This window comes from Lactuca serriola, chromosome 8 (genome assembly GCF_051521515.1).
Source record: "Lactuca serriola cultivar US96UC23 chromosome 8, Lser_US96UC23_V15, whole genome shotgun sequence".
NCBI classification, from domain to species: domain Eukaryota; kingdom Viridiplantae; phylum Streptophyta; class Magnoliopsida; order Asterales; family Asteraceae; genus Lactuca; species Lactuca serriola.
Genome location: NC_136415.1, coordinates 58962126 through 58984256, shown reverse-complemented (window position 1 = coordinate 58984256; position 22131 = coordinate 58962126). Strand labels below are relative to the sequence as shown.

The window sequence follows — 22131 nt, the reverse complement described above, 5'->3', positions numbered from 1 at the left end:
AGAGGGAGTACGCTGGGCGTACCCTTCTTGGTACGCTGGGCGTACAACGATGCTCGCGGATTGGGATCGGGACACAGACCCACTACGCTGGGCATACTCCCATTTACGCGGGGCGTAACTCCGTTGAACTACAACTTCTCATAAGATCTTAATGGCTTAAGCTCTTAAGCCCAAACTTAAGATCCATAGACCAAATATGCCTAGGATTCATAAAGTCTCAAACTTTATCACTTGGGACGTCCATAAAGCTCTTAATCCATTAAGACCTATCTATATCGCCTATGATACAACCAAAGCCCTTGGGACCTCATTTTTCTTACTCAAGACCTCTCCTAAGGTCTAAAAGGACAGCTAATCTCAACCAACTCGAATCATGCATCAAGATGAGGTTTTTGGGACAAGAATGATGCCAAAACTTCATAACACATAGATCTACACAATATGATTGTCAAGCTAGATAATTTTTACCTCAAAAGGGCCTCAGAAGATGATGTCTTTCTTGATCTACAAGCTCCAGCCACTCAACTCCTTCTTTGACAACTTCCTCTTTCTTCTTCTAAACTCTCCTTTGCCAAAACAAGCTTTCCAAGGTCAAACACACCCAACAATGGAGGTGGGACGGCTATCTAGGGTTTCTGAGGACAAGAGAGTGTTTATGGATGCTAGGGTGAGAACCATTATGTTCCTTATATAGTGGCTGGCCCTAAATTTAGGGTTTCTGGATGATAGACGTACGCTGGGCATACGTCGAGAGACCTCTGCGTTCCTTTCCTCCATTACGCTGGGCGTACATCCAGCTTATGTTGGGCGTACCCAACCAAACACGTAAGTGTTGCTAAACTTCCCCCTTAGGGACCATTATTGCCCATATCTTTAATTTACAACATCTCCTCCATCATAAGTCTGTTCCCGTCAAACTCTATATCCACATTAAGGACCGAAACGCCCTTACTCTTGATATCGGGAACCCATAAATAGATATTTCAAGAACGGGGCGTTACAAAAAATCTAACATAAACGAGTGTTCTTCCTATCTTGAACCTGAATAGGAAAAAAAGGCATCAAATCCAAACCTTTAGCCCTTAATTGATCAACCACCTTGATAACTTTAGCCCAAGGCAATAAAGAAGAAGATCCATGACTCCTAGAAGAAGTTGAATCGATGTCATGAATATAATTAACCACCTTCACCTAAATAGACTCCGAGTACTGAAACTATCATCATCTCCATTTAAAAATCAAAGACCGGTTCAAGGAAAAAGGGCTACCAACCCCAACCCACCTTCTTCTTTACTATCATAACTTTATCCCACCACACCCAATTCATCTTTCTATCCCCAAATGTTTCCTCAAAATAATGACGTGCGTAAATATTATAGTAATTTAGGACCCCTAAAGAAACCAGGAAAATGGACATACAATAAGTATCAAAACTACCCAACACTGCCTTAATCAAAGTGAGTATACCCCCAATCGACAAGGTCTTAGCTTTCCAAGACGAGAGCTTAGACTTGAACCTCTCAACAACCGAATACTAAACCTCCATTATGGACATATTTTGACCTATAATCTGACCTAATTGAAAAAAAAGGATCCGAATGGAAGCACAACTAATCATAGTAGCTACAGCTTCAACTTGACGAATTGGAACTCCAAAACCGATCAAATTACTTTTTGAGAGATTAATTTGCAAACCGGAGGCCATGAAGAAGCATCTCATAGTACGAAAAATTGCATCATCAGTAAAAAAAAGTGAGAAATATGAACATGATCCGAACCAACAGAAACACATGAAAACACTCTATTCTCTTCATCCCGGAGGAGAGCAACATGAAGACCCTCCATAGCAAGAATAAACAAGAAATAGGAGAGGGGATCCTACTAGCTTAATCCCGATCAAATTACTTCACTATTGGTATGTTTTGAGCGTTCTTTCTGCAATAGTAGAATGGTATTCCTATTCAGGGACCAGGGGGTGGATATGATGAATGAATGATCGGTAGTCATAGGGAATAATCTTCTGGGGTTTAAATTAATGGTTTTGCATGTCAGGAATTAAGATAAGGTATTGGATTCCTGGATTTGAGTTGAGTAATGAAGGCAGTCCTTCATTTTTTAAGGTTAGTGGAACAAGTATTCGTTCGTCGTAAGCATACGGGTCCTGCTAAGAACGGGTTTGATCATTGGAAGGTCATCGTGTGTTGGGGTCGACTTTCATCAGGTATCTGGAAAAGTTGGTCGGATCGTCTGATTTTCTGGAGAGTAGCAAGGAGTGATTTCAAGGACGAAATCTAATTTAAGTAGGGGAGAGTTGTAACACTTAGTTTCGAATCGTTTCATAATCTGGGGCTGTAACCCGGAGACTAGTTATCATAAGGCTTCGGGCTTTAGGGGAAAGAGAGATTTAGACCCCTTTGGATGTGGGTAATGTATATTAGGTGATCCGAGAGTTTGTTTGGTGCTTTGGAGCCCATAGGTATTATCGTAAAATGATGGTTCGAGCCTTTTATGAATTTTGGATTTAAGCTCGGTAAGTTTCAAGGCAAAGGAATGTTGATAGGGTTGATATAAAGATTGTCGAAATCAGAAATGAAACTAAGAAGTTATGACTTTTCGAAGTTGGAAAGGATTTGGGGAAAAACTGATCTCACGACATGAGCATTTGGAGCTCACGATGTGAGAAGCGATTACGTGGAAACGCTGATTTAAACTTTGCTCACGACGTGAGCATTAGGGCTCACGACATGAGAACAGTGCAACCCAAGCCCATGATTTTTTAGGGTTTTCAACATATATAAGGGTTGGTTCTGTGCTTTTAGGGCATTTTATGAGCCCCCATCATATCTTGAGAGAAACCATATCCTCCCTTTCACCATTTTGATCTTCCCCTCTCCTCTTTCATCCATTTATGAAAATTTTGGTGCTTTGAAGAAGAAGAAGAAGATGTTCTTGGTGCTTAGATCTAGCAAGCAAGTTCCCTCGCCACCTTAAAGATCATAACTTGGACCATGGTAAGTCCTCAAGTTCCAACCTTTATGTGTTATTCTTATAGATCTATACTTTTATTCCTTTTTCTTCATGTTGGAGGTGGTTTGAGTGGTTGGATTCCATAAAGTTAGCAACTTTATGGATCCATGAGGTCCCTTTGAGGTTTGGTGTGCTAGATCTATGGTTTGGTTGGGTTTTGGTCCCATGAATAAGATTTGGATCTCGTTTTCACCATTTTGACCTCATCATGTTCAAGATATGCACTGGGCATGCATTTCCATAAAGCAAATATTTTTATGTTGCTTTTGATGTATAAAACCACTCTGTAAAGTTGGAATGGATGACTTATTGGATTAAGGACTTAAGAAATTAGGATTTAGCGTCATACGTGACTCACGATGTGACATAAGGAGTGTCACAATGTGATAGTGGTTTTTACATGATTGTTTCGATGGACTGATCTCACGACATAACCAAGGAAGGTTCATGCCGTGAGGTCTGCTGAGTGGGTTATGTAATGCCCGTAGATCCGGGCTAGTCAATTTAGAGATAATAGGGGTCGAAAACGACCTTTCAACAAAATATTATTTAGAATAAATAATCTTAACCAAGTTGTATAATATGTTACAAGGGTTCCGTACATATAAAGAACACCGAAATCCGAGTTATAACGAAGAAGTTATGGCCCGTCGAAGTTTTACGGCAAAACCGACACGACACTGGGAGACGTAAATAGTGAATTTACGATAGAGGACTTTTTAGCCTTAGTGATCTGAATAAAATTTGTAGTATACGATAAACCGAGAGAGTCCATAAAAAGAACACCCAAATCTGAGTTCGTATGAGGAAGTTATGATTTTTTGAAGTTTCGGCTTAACAGTGTACAACCCGAAGTTCGAATATTAGATCGAGTGATTTTTAGCTGACACAACCTAAACAAGAATCGAAGATCTCGGTAAAAGTAGCGTGATGATAAAAAGACAGACGAAAACGGACGTCGAATGAAGAAGTTATGAATTTTTAACGGACCAATCGCGTCCCGGCCTGTTAATAATATAAATTTTACAGTAAAGTCAAAATTAGCCGACAGAGTCTAAACGAAAGTTGTAGAGTATGTTCCTGCCTACGCGTGGATATAAAGAATGTCGAAAACGGAGCTCGTATGCGAAAGATACGAATTTTTAAAGTTTGTAGTCAAAATTGCGAAGTCTGATAAGAACTTGATGACGTGGCGCGATCTAGTCCGTCCATCGCTGATCTAGCCTCGCATCCGATGATCGTCACGTCGCCCCCGCATATGCCCTGCATCTGAAGTCGGTATGCCCCGCATACCCTCGCCCTTATCCATCCGACGTACGAAGACAGCTGGATCCGAGCTGGTGGCCTTATCCAAGGTGTACGCCTAGCGTACCCTCGGTACACCCAACGTAATCCGAGGTCCTCCGGCCTATAAATAGGGTGCGAGCCTTTCCGAGTTTTCCACACCAAAACTCATTCTCTCTCTAGCTCCCCAAACCACCCCTAAACCCTAGGAAAAATCCGTAGCACTCAAAGGAGCCCCGAGGTTCCCGGAGTCCCGAGAAAAAGGGTTATTCGGTTTCGAAACGTTGCTCCGAGCAAAGTCCAGTTATCTTTAAAATCCGCTGTAAGTGAGCTATGCTTACACAATTTTTAATATAGCTTTCAAATAATTATAGTAATGTTATTAGGTGTTTAAAATAATTATTTGGGCTATTATTATGAGTTATATTGAGTGTTATTTAACGCTTATATAATAATAATAATAACTAGACTATTAATTAGTCGTGGTTGACGTTAGACTAAACCCTAGTGGTATTGATACTAGGTTTGTCGAGAAAAATTGTTTTAAGAGTTACGAAGTACTGTCCGAGGACCGAGTCACCACCGTATCAAGTGAGTGCATAGTTACTTTCAGCTTACACATAAATATGAAGTATTTTATATAAATTACGTGCTATGTGTCATATTATCCGAATTCTTGCTATCTATGTTGGATAAACGTTTTTATATATGTTTTCAATGATTTAAACTGTATATGTATTTTATATCTACGAAAATGTTGGGGTAAAACATGGGTAGATGTACTAGGTGATGTGTAACGCCCGTAGATCCAGGCTAGTCAATTTAGAGATAATAGGGGTCAAAAAAAACTTTTCAGAAAATGATTATTTAGAATAAATAATCGTAACCAAGTTTTTCTATATGTTACAAGGTTTCCGTACATATAAAGAGCGCTGAAATCCGAGTTATAACGAAGAAGTTATGACCCGTCGAAGTTTCGCGACGGAATCGGTACGGCATCAGGAAGTGTAAATAGTGAATTTACGATAGAGTGACTTTTAGCCTTAAGGATCTAAACAAAAGTCACAGAAAATGTTAAACCGAGAGTGTCCATAAAAAGAACGCCCAAATCTGACTTCGTATGAGGAAGTTATGATTTTTCTAAGATTTAGCATAGCATTGCACAGCCCGAAAATTCGAATTTTAGATCGGTCAATTTTCAGCCAAGATAATCTAAACGATAAATGAAGATATCGTTAATAGGAGTTAAACGATAAAAAGACAGTAAAAAACGGAGCTCGTATGCGAAAGTTATGGACGAAGCTTAGTCTCTACTCTTCGAGCGCGATAAATTCGATACAGTTTTATAAATCCGAGATAGAATGAGAATTAGCCAACGGGGTCTAAATGAAAGTTGTATTACATGTAAATACCAACGCATGGATATAAATAAAGTCGGAAACGGAGCTCGTATGCAAAAGATATGGACGAAGCTTAGTCGCTACTCTTCGAGCGCGATAAATACGATACAGTTTTTGTAAATCTGAGATAGAAGGAGAATTAGCTGACGATGTCTAAATGAAAGTTTTAGTCCTGGTAAATACCAACGTGTGGATATAAAAAACGTAGAAAACGGAGCTCGTACGCGGAAGATACGGACGAAACTTAGCGGCTACTTTACTATAAAATCCCTATAAATAAAGGGTGAACCCTTCATTATTTTTTCACACCATAAGCATTTCTTTCACTCTCTAACTTCTCTCAAGCCTCCCTAAACCCCTCCCAAGTCTAGGGAACCTCCCTAGCATGAGAAGAAAGCCCCGGAGCGCCCGACGGTTCCGAGAAGAAAAGCTTTCGGCTCGGAAACGCTGCTCCAGCGAAGCCCGGTTTTTAATAAAAACCGGCTGTAAGTGAGATACGCCTATACTATATTTAATATAGCTTTTATTTAATTATAGTAACATTATTAGGACCTTAAAATAATTATTTGGGCTATTATTATGAGTTATATTGAGTGTTATTTAACGCTTATATAATAGTAATAATAGCTAGACTATTAATTAGTCGCGGTTAACGTTAAAAACTAAACCCTAGTGGTATTGATACTAGGTTTTGACGAGGAAAATTGTTTTGAGATAACGAAGTATTGTCTGAGTTCGGAATCACCACCTAATCAAGTGAGTGCATGGTCCCTTTCATTTTACACATAGATATGAAGTATTTAATATAAATTACGTGCTGTGAGTGCATAGTTAGTTTCATCTTACACATAGATATGAAGTATTTTATATAAATTATGTGCTATGTGTGCATATTATCTGAATACTTGTTGTCTATGTTGGAAGAACGATTTTATACATGTTTTGAATGATTTAAACTGTATATGTATTTTATATCTACGATAATGTTGGGGTAAAACATGGGTAGATGTAATAGAGGGAGTATGAGTTGGATGATGAGTTGAGAGGTGAAATAGACCATGTGGTGAGGGTGAGAGGTGGACGATGTGAGAAGCCTTTTCCCAAACGATGGCCCCGTCATTCAGCAGATTATGGATGACAACCACGGACTACTCTAGACAGTCCAGTGGAACAGTAACAGGCTCGCAACCTGTAGGTGTTGTGAACGATGTGTTCACCAGGTGTACTCTAAACCTAGGTGATCATGCAGACTTGATGCCTAAACCCTGGTGATCATGCAGACTTGATGCCTAAACCCTGGTGATCATGCAGACTTGATACCTAAACCTTGGTGATCATGCAGACTTGATGCCTAAACCCTGGCGACTATGCAGACTTAGTGCTCGTTGTCTAAACCGTGGCAACGATGGACTTTGTGCTGATTCCTTAGGATGATCCTTAGGAATGAGTGAACGAGAAATAGCTGATTCTTAGGGTAGATCCTTAAGAATAAAGAAGATAATGGGGATGGGTAATTGGGTTGATTGCTTAATTGTTTAAACATAATAATTATATTATTGTGGGTTGAAAACCCTATGTACTCACCAGGTTTCCCAACCTGACCCACTCAGTTTATTTATATCACAGGTGTTGTTATGTGATGTGTGTAAAACCCACTAGTTTTAAACCTACTTTTAATTATCAAATAACACACAAAAGGCAGTGAACCTATCAATTGTGGTATAGCTAAATAAGCAGGGTATCGAACACAGGGAACGGTAAATTAAACTAAAAACTAATTTAATCTAAGTTAATTAAAAAGCAGGGGTTGTTCTCTAGTTTTACAAGACTAGAAACTTACTAATTATTACTAATTTAAAGCTAGAAAATAACGATTTAACTAGATTCAATAATTGGAAAGGAACTTCTGTTTAGTTCAACTCGGTTAACTCTATGGTTGATTTTCAAGGTAATAGTGCAATGGATTAATTCTTTCGTTGGTTACCGATTCAAGTGATTAGATTGTGTTCACTACCCTAATCCTTAGCAAATAAACTAACTCAAACAGTGGCCAATCGTCTAATTTAATTATATTTACTAGATTAATTATTCGGGTTAAGTTAGACTTGCAATAGTTAACTAATTTAGTCTTTTTAATTAACCTCTTGTTTGATAGTCATCTTACAAGCTTGCACATGAATTTACTCAATTTTCTTATTAATTCTAGTTTCATATTCATTAATCCTAGACATATAACTATGTGGTCACAATATATCACATGAGGACAATAATCAATAGATGTTCATGCTAATCAATTATCTTCCTATTAACAGAAAATTAATTATTATTCACACACAAGGTTCTTTAGCAAGCTAAAATAACAAAAATTCACCAACTTAGAATTAATCCTACCAATCAATCAAACCATATTGTCAACTTTGTATCCCCAAACAGAAGTCTAAAGGTTTTAGCTCATAATTAAAGTAAATAACAACAAACAATCAAAGTCAAATTGCTTAGTCATGATGAATAAACAAAAGAATAAATGGAATGTTGAAATTTTGCCTTAATTACTCTCCGGAATTGAATTCTAGCTTCCTTCGTCGTCTTCTAGGGTTTTTCAGGCTTCTCAATCGTAGCAAGATACTTCTGAATCGTCCCAGAACTCCTCCTTCTCGATCTGTGGAGTTATCTTTAAATAAGCGATCCGACTCGTCGAGTCAAGTGGTGACTCGTCGAGTCCCTCTCACATTCCCCGTATTGTGATAACTATCTGGGATCCCGAGTCATTATCCTTCTGATTCCTCGACCGGACTCGTCGAGTAGCTATCTGACTCGACGAGTAGAAGCTTTTTTAAGTGTTTTTCCTTCTTCATTCCACTCTCGAGCTCCTAACCGCTTCTCTTGCTTCCTTTTGCTTCCGAGCTTCATATTTGGACTGAAAAACATAATTTAACACTTTTAAGTACCTTTTGTCCATAATATGCGATAATTTAGCTAATATATGAATAAAAACTATACTAAATACACACTAAATATGCACATATCATTATGATGTCACATTACATTGAGAGATTAAGAAGATGTAAATCACTAGCGATAATGAATGTAAGTATTGTTTATGCTTATGTTTCTGTATTGACGATGACATCCCAAATGTTTTAAAATGAATAAAAATACTTTTCCTCAGAAATGCTTTGATAACATATTTATCATGTTTTACTGGGAACAAATTCCGCAACGTTTTTACTAAATGAGATACTCTGATTTTTATAAAGCATAAACAATATCGGTCTTTTCTGGCCGTGAAAATGGGGATGTCACATGATGTGTGACAAATTGATGAGAGGCCTCGATGTTGATGTTGTTGATTCTGTCATCTAGCGGAGTATGGATGACGACCACAGACTCTTCCAGACAGTCCTGTGGAACACTAGCATGCTCGCAACCTGTAGGTGTTTGTGAACGATGTGTTCAACGGTGTACTCCATCCCCCACATTGTTGCCTTTAGGACATTTATTGCTGAGGAACCCCCTTAGCAGTAGTGTCCATCCTGATGATGATCCTTAGGATAGGTCCCTTATGATAGGTGTTTAAGGACGTAAAGTGAGGATAACGGGAACGAGTAATCGGGTTATTGTTGATTGATGAAATTAAATAACTTATTTATTGTGGGTTGAAAACCCTATGTGCTCACCAGGCTCCCAAGCCTGACCCACTCAGTTTATTTATATCACAGGTGTCGATATGAAGTTACATTACACCGAGAGATTAAGGAGATATAAATCACTAGTGATAATGAATGTAAATTCTGTTTATGCTTATGTTTCTGTATTGACGATGACATCCCAAATATTTTAAAATGAATAAAAATACTTTTCTTCGGAAATTCTTTGATAATGTATTTATCATGTTTTAATGGGAACAAATTCCGCAACCTTTTGACTAAAAAAGATACTATGATTTTTATAAAGCATAAACAAAATCGGTCTTTTTGGCCGTGAAAATGGGGATGTCACAGGTTATCCGGGATCGAGTTAACTGAGTTGGAATCTGGCCGAGTGCGTTATCATGACGTGACTAAGGACTAGTCACGACATGAGTGTCAACTAATGGAAATGTTGACTGTTGACTTTGAATTTGACCGTTAACTTTGAGTGTTGACTTTTTTAGTCAAATTGCTAGTTTTAGAAGTTGTCTAAGGGTTTATCTTGTATGGTTTATTAAGAGGTGTATGGTACCCGTTCGTTATTTGTGTGAGCTGTTAGTTATGGATTTTGTCGGCGAGGTGAGTTTCCTCATTGTGTTTAGCGGGTCGAAGGCACTAATGTCGGCCCATGGTTTTATTATGTTAGGATGCTAGATGTCTGTGTGACTTTTGCATGTGTATGTACTTGTATGCTTAGCGGGCGGGGCCCGATGACCATTCTATATGCTATTTATCTTTATGATTATTGCATCTGTTGTGTGTTTATATGTTTGTACTGACAGATCTGTTTACCGAGCGGGGCCCGACGCCGGGCGGGGTCCATTATATGTTTGATATGTATGGTATGTGGTATGTTGGGGAACTCACTAAGCTTTATACTTACGGTTTTCAGTTTATGTTTCAGGTACTTCTGTTTTGAAAAGGAAGAGCTCGGGATGACTGCATTGCATACACCACATTATTTCGCATAATACATGACTCTGATGTACTAGGATGTTTATTGATACACTTTGATTCACTATGTTTTTTGTGATATTAATTTGGATAATGGTTTTATTAATTTATAAATCAAATTTTTTAGTCTAAATTTCTGGAACGTTACTGGTGTGATGGTTAGTTGTAATGGAGGATCGATGGTGTAGGTGGTCGGCAGAGTTGGCGATGACAAGAGGTTTGTAGGGTTGTGGCTGATAGAGGGTTGTGGGGTTCGAAATGGTGCATAAGGTGGCGGTGAAAATTGGTTCTCGGTAATGCAAGTTTCGATGAAAGGGGTGATATAGCTATGGTTGGATGGTATAAAGGGGGTAGGTTCGATGGAGTTGGTGATGAGGGTGTTCTCGATTATTTGTTCTTGCAGGAAAAATCATGTATTGTTGGAAAAGATGACCGAAAGTTCACCGGAGATGCCAAACGTGTTGGAAAATCCATATTTTAGCCGGCAACCTACAACATGTTATAATGACGTAATGTAGACAAAACCAACTAGTTAACTGATATATAGTAGGGTATAAAGCAGAATCAACATTATAAGGTCATCTAATTCCATAAATACTTTTTCCGTATTCAACTAAAAAGTATTCAATACTAACAATGTGTGTTAGTTAACTTCATCGTGAAAGATATCAGGAGTGTCATCTGATAGACACTTCTTGCGTTTTGAGACTGCGTTCTGACACCCGAGGCGTTATACATACCTGTTAGGTTTCGGTAAAATTACATAAATCGTCCATGTACTTTTGATCCAATCTTGAAGTTTCAACAGCAAAATAACTTTTTCACTCTTACAATCTATGTGGTTTGTTATTCGATTTTGGTCATAAATTGTTAATTATAAGGCCATTTTATGTATTCTATGTATTTGGTGTATTCATACGGTTCGTATAGTCCAGCCCTACAAAGGCCTATCTTATTGTATTTGTCATGTATTTATTGATGTAATCTAGGGGTGTCGAACGGGTAAATTTTCCGGTTTCGGGTAGAACGGGTATAGCCTTAAGAAAATAATACCCGATACCCGACCTATATTGTAATTCGGGTTTTCAGGTTTAGGGTATTTGGGTTTGAGGTCGGGTCGGGTAATTATCGGGTATAACCGAAAGTTTCTTAAATGACACTTATTGATATTTTTTTTACATGTTGGTTGGTTTAATGGTAGGAAAATACTCCATACAATTAACAAGTACATCTATAATAACAATACAAATCATTATAATATGATATGTACTTTTTAAATTCCATTACATGCGATAGAGAGAAACTGAGAATTGTGATGGCGGTTCAGGACTTCAGCTTCAGCGTCGTATTCCTTTTGCAAGTTTGTGTCGACTCTCGATATGTCCTTCATAAGAAGGAAACGAAGATTTTGTTTTATTTGAAGCGTGCATACGTGACTACATTGTATATTTGGTATTATTTAAAAAACGAATTCGGGTATTCGTGTATACCCGAAAATAAATATTCATACCTAAAACTCGACCTATATTATTACCGGGTTAACTTATTACCCAAATGTTCATACCCGTTACCCGTTCTATCCGACTCATTCTATCCGAATTCGAAACGGGTCGGGTGGGTAGAACGGGTTTCAGGTTTTTTCGACAGGCCTAATGTAATCCTGTCATTTTGAAGGAATAGAAAATATTTTCTCTGAGAAAATAAAAAAGTACTAAAGCATATATAAAACGAAACAATCTTACCTTTTAGCTTATTTTCCTTTTTTTTTAAACGTTTTTTCCGAGATAGTTTTAGTTAGGGGTGTTGAACGGATAAAATTTTCTAATTTCTGGTAGAACGGGTCGGGTAGAACAGGTATTTCCTTAAGAAAATAATACCCGATACCCGACCTATATTGTAATTCGGGTATCCGGGTTTCGGGTATTCGGGCTTAAAGTCGGGTCGGGTAATTATCGAGTATACCCGAAAATTTCTTAAATGACATTTATTGATAATTTTTTTTTTATTTTTTTATTTTTACATGTTGGTTGGTTTAATAAAGAATTGGGAGAAAAATACTTCATATAATTAACAAGTACATATATAATAACAATACAAATCATTATAATATGTTATGTACCTTTTTAAATCCATTCCAAATTTTGATTAAAAAAACCATGAATATTATTAGCATGGAATAATAGGTCTAAACACAACAAAAAAAAGTCTAAATAATTAAAGTCTAAACACAACAAAAAAAGTCTAAACACAACCCAACTAAACAATAAAAGTCTGTACATAACAAAAGATTAAAATTAATAAGTCATAACCCAACTCCAAACATAAAAGTCTAAACATAACAAAAAGAGTAAAATTCATAATTTATAACCCAACTCAAAACATAAAACTTTCAACATAACAAAAAAGTCTTGCATCTTCACGTTGCCATATTCATTTCCCTTTGCAAGTTTGCATCAACTGTCGAATCGTCGTTCATAAGAAGGAAACGAAGGGTTTTGTTTTATTTGAAATGTGCATACGTGACTGCACTGTATATTTGGTATTATTTAAAAAACAAATTCGGGTATACCCGAAAATATATATTCATACCTAAAACCCGACCTATATTATTATCGGGTTAACCTATTACCCGAATGTTCATACCCGTTCTATCCGACCCATTCTACCCGAATTAGGAACGGGTCGGATGGGTAGAACGGGTTTTGAGTTTTTTCGACAGACCTAGTTTTAGTAAAATTCTCAACGTATAAGTGTAATAACTATATAGCCTTTTGTTTATGTTTTATTTATCGAAATCTTTTTTACTATAGTATATCCATTTGCAAAATTGTCACCTAATCCAGGTACAAATTATAGTTATTTCTATATATAGAAATGATACAAAACTTACACCTATACACTACCATGTCATCCATGTTAAACCTCACCCACTGGTGGTCGGTGTTGTCACTCCACTACCAGTGCTATGCCATTTAGCCGTCACCGTTAGCGGCGACGCCATGACCACATCCACCTCTTTCAACAGTACCACATCTTCCGTTTCCGGCGAAGCCGGTGGCATCTGAGCCTTTCCGGCGTTCACGTTCAACTCTCCGACATTGCTATCACCCTCCCCTTGAATCCCCTTCAAAAACTCCAACACCTCATTCATCGTAGGCCTCGTTTCCGAATCAAATTGCAAACACCGGAACGCCAATTCCGCCACCGATCTCGTCATCCTCTCTGTCTCAGAATCGGATCCTAAAACCGGATCAATCAGCTCGTCTAGGGCACATCTTTGGATCCGATTTATCGCCATGTACGCGAGACTAATTTCATCTCTAGATCTACTAATGTCGATTGCAGGCATTGACGATATCAATTCGATTAAAACCACTCCGAAGCTGTACACATCGCTCTTATCTGTTAACTGGTAACACTGGTGGTATTCCGGGTCGACGTAACCCGGAGTCCCTTGAGGAGCAGTGGATACGTGAGTGACGTCGTTTGGTAACAGCCTCGAGAGTCCGAAATCGGCGACTTTGACGCAGAAATTGTTATCGAGGAGAATGTTGTTCGTTTTTACATCTCGATGGATGATTTCGGAGGCGTGAAGGTATGCTAAGGCACTTGCGGTTTCTACTGCTATTTTCATTCGATTCGGCCACGTCAGTGGGCTCTGTTTTGCCCGGTCGCCGTGGAGGTGGTCGGCGACTGTTCCGTTGGCGATGTATTCATACACCAGGAGGAGTTCGACGCTCCGGCGAGATGTGCAACCGTAGAGGGACACAAGGTTTTTGTGGCGTAACCGAGTGAGGATTTCGACTTCGTTCATGAATTGTTGGACTCGCTTGTAATTATGCTCGTATAATCGCTTCACTGCAACTTCTCTTCCATCACGGAGTTTACCTAGAAGAAAAAAATCAATCAATTCCAATTCCAATCCCCAAAAGCAGTACTGCGTTTGAATCGTGAAATGGTGGTGGATTTTACCGTAATAAACGGTACCGAAACCGCCGTCGCCGAGTTCCTGTGCAGAGTCGAAATTTTGGGTGGCGTCTTGGAGTTCGGCGTAGGAGAAAAGCGAGACACCGAAGTAGACGCTGCTGCCTTCAAGGTCTCGGGAATATGCAATCGCTTTGCGGTGGTTGTGGGCTCGCCGGATTATGAAAATGGCGGCGGCAAGAGTAACGATGAGCGCAAATCCAACGGTAACTAGATTCACATTAAAATATTAAAAAATTAAAGCCTGAAAATAATATGGGATGAGTATCGACGGAGTAGGGTAACTACTTCAAATTTAGATTGCTTTTTGCACTCTTTGTACAAAAATGTTTATGGTGAAAAAATAAGTTTTTAAAAAATGTAATTGAATTAGTTTTTTTTTTGTATAGACAAAAGTCAATAAATCTAAATCAATAGTTGTTTTTTTAAAAAATGTTTGACAATAATGTAGAAATTGACCAAAAGGATTAGGTGAGTAAGTTAAGGTATTTTGGTAAATTGAAATAAAAAAATCAAAAACATTTTTAAAAATTAAGCTTGGAGATGCTTTTAGAAATCTTTTTTTTAGTGTAAGAAAAACTATTTTTAAAACTGTTTTTGTTTTTATTTATTTATTTTGACTTATTGGGATTTTAAAAACTAACAAGTTAATAAGTTGTTTTGAAAAACAATCCAAAATACCCTTTAAATTATATATTTTGATTTTTTCCAACATGAGACTTAAACCTCATGACAACTTTCACAAATACCCTATGGTAGAAGGACAATTACTTCGAATGTAATTGCAAAGATAAGAAATGTTTCTATAACAAAAAAAAGAGCACAACATGTTAGGTGATATCAACAAATAGACATGAAAGAGATTAACTACAAAGATAAAGTTACCTCCAATGATTATCGGTTTATAGTCTTTTCTTGCTGAAAAACAAAACAAAACGTTAGTCAACTAAAAGATGCACCAACATTATATTGCTTAAACTTGTGATAATTAATATACACAAACGGATGCATGCATGCATGCAAAGACACAACAAAGACTACTAGCTAACTAAAGAATTGTATAGGTCGGGACTAGAGCGTGGCACTACTAATGTGAATGAGTGAAAAAACATGAATGTCCTCTTTTAGTCTCATCAACTATGATTGTCCTAGAAATCTTGTATAGTCAAGTCCAGTCCAGTCCAGTCTAGTCACGTCTCATGTAACAAATGTACGCACGCAGTTGAAGAACTTGACCTCTATGCCTATGGTGACACGTCCAACGATTATAACACGGTTTAAACAAATTCCAAAACTCCGGAGAGAATGGAGATAACAAACGGATAGATTCAAGGGCAGTTTGGTTGAAGGGAAGCTGTAGAACGACACAGTTCAGTGGGTGATCCTCTGGGACTCGCATGCTTAAGTTATAGTACAAGTTGTAATTCAAACATTCGTCGGCCTTATTAGGAGTTGTATCAGAACGGATATATGAAGTCTCGTGTTTGAAGAAAGTGATGTTGAAAACCTCATGGTTTTGGGATTTTAGATCATGCTCAAAAGTTTTGTTATAACCCAACAAAGTACTTTTAATTTCCTCCATTGATGTGGTGTTGTTAGAGCAACCTAAGATGAAAACATGGCATAGGGGATATGTAGAATCTTGGAAATGGTTTATGAAAGAAGGAGGAGATTGAAGGTGTGTAGTACTACTCAAGGCCATAGAGGAAGCCAGAAAGAAAACAAGAACGTGAAGAAACATATGGTTGATGCATGCGTGAATGGAGAAGTGAAAATAAGGGCTCATGTATATATATAACGCACGAGAGTGATCTATGATCAAACACGGCAGTTGACTGGATGGAAGACTTGACTCTTGAGTGTCGTTTGAAAACTTTTCATCAACTTGCTTACTATCAACCTTCCTAATATGTAGTGGGCCGGAGATTTTCAATTTACTTTTTTTTTTCAAGTCACAATTAATTCCTTGTAATTGCACAAGCTACTTGTCTATATATTTTTTTAGTTTAATAAAAAAAAAAAGAACAAAAAGGTAATTTGGTAGCATATATATATATATATATATATATATATATATATATATATATATATATATATATATATATATATATATATATATATATATATATATATATATATATATATATATAATAGTGCAAAATTTATAATATTCAATGTTATGATTGCAATATAGAAAATAATAAAATACTAAAAATTAAAGTTGATGAGGCGGAGAAGTTTTTGATATAATAAAGGAAAATCTCCGATAAAGTCCCCAATATTTTGGTTTCGTATATGGTTTAATTGCAATTTTTATATTTTCAATAGAAAAATCTCGAATATTTTATATTTTGCCTAAACTAACGAAGCAATTCTTATTTTTTTCAGCATAAAATGATAGATTATCGTACAAAATTAGACAATCGAGACTTTTCTGTTCAAAAAACAAATATTGGAATTAAACCATAAACTGACCAAATATATTGACACTTTATCGAAAATTTTCATGAACTTATTAAATGTTCTGTTTTGTAATATAAAAAATAATAAAATGATATAGATGGATATTATTTAAAAGCTTAGCTAAAATGAAGGGTGACTTTGCCGTCGTCTCTTTGCCCGCTCTGTGGTACTGAACAGGAAGATGTCGAAAAAAAGGTTTGGAGTTGGTTCTGTAATTGGTCGATGTTAGTGAAATCTACTCCTATTGATGTTTCTGAGATGTTAGGGTTGGCAAAAACATTGGTGTTGAATAAGAAAAGAAAAATATTGCTATGCACCCTTTTATATGCAGTTTTATGGAGCATATGGAAGACTATAAATGCTTTAGTTTTCAAAAGTTTAGGAGAAGCCCAATGAAGACAACCAATGATATTCGGTTAATCTTTTTCAGTTAGTTGAAATATAGAGGGATGTTTAGCTCTTTAAATTGGTTTGACTGGTGTAATTCTCCTATTTCCCTAATTTGTATGTTGCAACTTTTCTAACGACTCGCTAGTTTCGTTTTAATGTGATTCTGTTAAAAAAAATCTTTCAATATAGCAAATGATATCCTTTTTATTAAACTAAATGTTACATGTACCTTTATGACAAAGTTATTTGGTATGAAAATAACGATTTTGTTGATTATCCGAAAGAGTATACCATTTTTAAGACAATTGTTTTTTTTTTTTTTTTTTTTTTTATAAAAAATAAATGTTTACCGTAACTTTTATATTTTTATATTTACTATTTTTTTACTTTGATTTTACAGTAAAATAATACTTATTACCATATGCCAATGAAGAATACAATAAAATTATAGTAAAATAATATTACTGGTAAAACAAATAATAATAATAATATCGTTACCGTAAGCCAAGACATTATTTCAATCAAAGGAAAATACAATAAAATTGTATTAAGATTATATTCAATTAAGATAATATTTATATGTCTCACTCCAAATTATCTGGACCAAATCAGTAAAAATAATATAAAATTTAATGCCATTAGTTTGCAAAAGATTATATTAGGATAATAAAATGAGATCAAAATTAGATTAACAAATAGTCATATTCAGAAAACCTAGTTTTTTTTACATATTTGTGAAAAATCAATGTTTTATATTTAAAAAGAAAGAAAGAAAGAAAGAAAGAATTATTTGACCGGTTAATGACTTGTTTGTTAAGATCCCATTTACAAATTTTTTGTTATTTTTTTGTTCAAAGAAAACATAAAAACTTTGCTGAGTATTTTCTTTAGTGATATCCAATAACTTTACATTGCTTTTTTAAATAATCCATTTTAAATTTTACTCAATATGACAACTAACTATTTTTCTATTTATGTTAAATTATATGAAGAGATTTGAACCACGTAAACTCGTATTTAATCCTGAATAACACCCAATATAGCAAATTTTGTATAAATTACGTCCACATGGCGTTCATGTGAATATTTTTCTACAATTCAATATTACGATTATAATTATTTTTTATTATTAAAATTAATATAATTAATAGATAAATCAAAAACATTGGTTCATCTTTTTCATTAGATTTGTGTTGCCAAGAAAGAAATGAAAGCCCATCATATTTACGACGAAACCCTAATTCTATTGATTCTTATTATAATAACAATAAATAATTATAGTAAATTAGTAACTATAATTATGATGTTAAAACTTTTAAGCTATCCATATAGACACAATTGATAGAAAATTTACCAAATTTTAATATCATACATGATAATATACAAAAAAAATATTGTCCTATTATACATAATTAGAAAATTAATGAAAGCTGATTGACGTTTACTGAGAATCTTGCATAAACCAAAACATAAATAAGTTGCAAATAGTCAAAAGATGAAAGACGTATCAAATATTTCAACCTCTTAAAATTATTATGATAGGTTCTTATTTTATAAATTTTGTACATATGTTTTTTAAAAAAATGTTTTGATTTTTTTTTTTTGTGGCAAACCAAAACATGTTATCAAAATAAAATTATTTTACCATCTTATATAATTTTCCCTAATACATTAGTTATTATAATATTATTTTTTAAAAGATTAAAAATATTGATGGGTCAAAAACCCGACTTAACCTCTATTAAAAGTTACCTAATAATATATTATTATTAACCTTTTACTCAACATAACGGACAATTCACAATCCATTATATAAATTTTGATTATAACTTTTACACCAATTTACGAAAGTCAAACGATCTATTTTTCAATTTGAAAACTGGATACAAATTTACTAATTATTTATAAAATTTTAGCTGCTACGTTGAAATTACCCAAAAAAAAACCTACAAATAACGAAATTGGAGTTTGAAAATGCAAAGATTTCATGTCGACTATGAAGGACATATGCGACTAAGTCAAAGTCAAACTAGACTACTCCAAAAGCATCAAGTCTATTGTTCCAAAATGGACTAAAGAAAAAAGCCCCAACATATACAACCTAATCCTATCTTTTAAGCCGTTTGTTTTTTAAAATGTTCACATAATAAAGTCAGAAATGCAAATAATGTTTCATTCTATAGTCACATCTTTAATTCTTTATATTTATTATAAGTTATTAGACATTGTTAAAATTTGATAACACGGACAAATTTAATAATTTTTTTTGACCATTTTAACAAGTTATATCGTATTCAAAGAGAATAATGGAGAAAACCCATGTGCATAATTCACATTAAAAATGTCAACTTTATGCAAAAGTAAAACCGACAAAATATACTGATTTTGAAAAAGACCCTACAAAATATTATGAACCAATAACCGGTAAAATATAATATCGTAACATAAATTAATAAAATAAAAATACGATTTTATTAAATAAATATGCGCTTGACCAATGTCATCTAACAAAAAAAATTATAAAATTGGTTGGTTATATAATTACATATATTCTGTTTAAAAAAATGTGAAACATTGTTAGAAATTGTAAAGTATTGTTATATGTTGTTTATAAAAAAAGTGAAACTTTATTTACTTTTTGCATTTTTTGGAGGTTACGATAGTTACCAAAAAAATTAGTTACCATTTAAACAAATGATGTAGGATTGCTAAAAGTAGAAAGTGAAAAAATGATTAGCAAAACAGAAAAAGGAAAGTTCTTACCAGGTTTGCAACTCACCATATGAGGTCTATCGGGGCAGAAGCAGCGAAATCCGAACTTCGTCCTATTGAACCCACACCGCCCTCCGCTGCTCAGGCAAACATCGCAATCCGTCGCTAACCAATGCAACATGAATCCCCTTTCCATCACATCCCTATAATTACCACCGTCAACCACCAGATTCCTCCCTACTCCGCCACTTAATTCCACCGGCGTCTCCACAATCTCACTTCCGTTGCCGCAAATATCCGTTACGTTTCTCAAATTCGGATCATTATCAAGCATCACAACCTCCTTATTACTTCTCTCACATGATTTGATACTGTACTTTTCCAGATCCGTCGTCAAGTTACCGGAGCAGTTTGAAATGAATACTAGGTTCATAGTCGAGGCGTTGCCAAACCGGAATCGGTTAGGGTCAAGCGTTAAGTTCCTGATCATCTTCGGACATGGTTCAGTCTGGTTGGGCAAAATCGCGGCGTTTTGGAGTCGGAGGTAGCTGTTGCTATATCGAATATCTTTAATTACGAATTCGTTCCCTGAGATCCGAAGCATCGCGGACTCATTGCAGTGGACCTCAAATCCAGGGTAACCACAAGAGGGATCCTGTTCGCCATCGATGAAAAATGGATAAGTAATGTTACGCACATCTCCACAGTCTTTTGGAACACAAGCTTCATAGTTAGGATCCAAAGAGAATGATTGGTGGAAAAACAGGAAAAAGGTGAAGATAAGAGTGTGCTTTTTCATTATTTTTTAAGCGATTTGCAGAGATTTGTTTGTCTGAATGTAGATAAATGGGGATGAGATGACGATGATGAAAGGTATTTTGGGGGAAAAGAATAGATGGAGGATGGTGGCGTGTATAAATTTGACTTGAAGCAATAATGGAGATTTGAAGTTTAATGTGACAAATAACATGTTGATACTTGATAGGTGTTTTGGGATGAGTTGAATATTGTAATCAAAAGTTGGGATAAAAAATAAATAATAAGGAACCACATGTCGTTATATAATAAATATAATGTTATTTTAAATAGATGCTTGCTTTTTTGTGTACATCTTTGATTTAACATGTAGTGTTAACCTTAACTCTATAAAAGAGTTTGGACGTCACTTGTTATAGCTTTATTTGTGAAGGGGAATTCTTTATCTACCCCAATAACAAGAGAAAATACCGTAAATAGTCAAAAACTGGGGGTGTTTTCAAAAAATAGACATAAAAATGGACTTTTTCAGCTATAGACATACATTCCGCAGAGGACCCTCCGCGGAATGATGTCATCTCTGCGGAATGGATATTGAGGGTTTTTTTTTTTTTTTCACATCGATTCTTCGGTATTTATATTAATTCCCCAACTAATTATTTTCAAGTAAAGATTATCATACTATTATAATCTTTACTTGAAAATAATTAGTTGGGGAATTAATATAAATACCGAAGAATCGATGTGAAAAAAAAAAAACACTAGAGATTCCGCGGAGCTACAGTGGATTCCGCATTGATTTATTTACGATTTTGCCATTCCGCGGAGCTACAGTGGATTCCGCGGAGCTACAGTGGATTCCGCGGAATGCATGTCTATATCCAGAAAAAGTCCATTTTTATGTCTATTTTTTGAAAACAACTCCCATTTTTTGACTATTTACGGTATTTTCTCTAATAACAATTGAGCAAATTATAGTTGTTCTTATGTACTTTGCCTTAAGTGAAAATATGATATCTTAAACATCTCATTTGTCATTTAGCAACTCAATAATAATTCACTTGAAAATAATTAACAAGACTGATAAAAAATTGAGAAAATAATACAAAAACCATTAAGTTTATACTAAAATTTTAATTTGATACTGTGTTTTTTTTTGTCTCAAATTTAACATAGTGTTTCCAATTTGTTACAATTCTGACCACTAGACCGTTTAACCCTGATGTCTGCTAACGTGGAAAGATGATGTGTCAATTTTGATAGTGTGACATGCTGACATGATATGTTGACGTGTCAAAATTGAAACCTTTTTTTCATAAGAACATTAGGTATGAGTCAGGTTATAACACTTAATTCATATGTCACTTCATCCGTAACACCACCATAACATTAAGTGAGAAATAGTGTTCCCCATGTTATAACACCTTAAAACATGTTAAGAAGTACAGTGAGAAAGGAAAAAAGAGGAAGAA

General features: G+C 35.4%; 1 protein-coding gene across 2 annotated transcripts; it reads right to left on the bottom strand.

The window, feature by feature from the left end:
• Positions 1–13105: 13105 nt before the first annotated feature.
• LOC145069724 (LEAF RUST 10 DISEASE-RESISTANCE LOCUS RECEPTOR-LIKE PROTEIN KINASE-like 1.2) lies at positions 13106–20881 on the bottom strand. 2 transcript variants are annotated; one of them, XM_079016672.1, is made up of 4 exons: positions 19955–20881; positions 15224–15256; positions 14327–14548; positions 13106–14242 (listed from the first exon to the last, which is right to left on the bottom strand). In XM_079016672.1, the coding sequence occupies exons 1-4, from the start codon at positions 20700–20702 to the stop codon at positions 13278–13280; spliced, it is 1968 nt and encodes a 655-aa protein (XP_078872798.1). In that variant the 5' UTR covers positions 20703–20881; the 3' UTR covers positions 13106–13277. The 2 variants fall into 2 exon arrangements, with proteins under 2 accessions (XP_078872798.1, XP_078872799.1); XM_079016673.1 differs by lacking the exon at positions 19955–20881 and adding an exon at positions 15575–16339.
• Positions 20882–22131: the final 1250 nt, after the last annotated feature.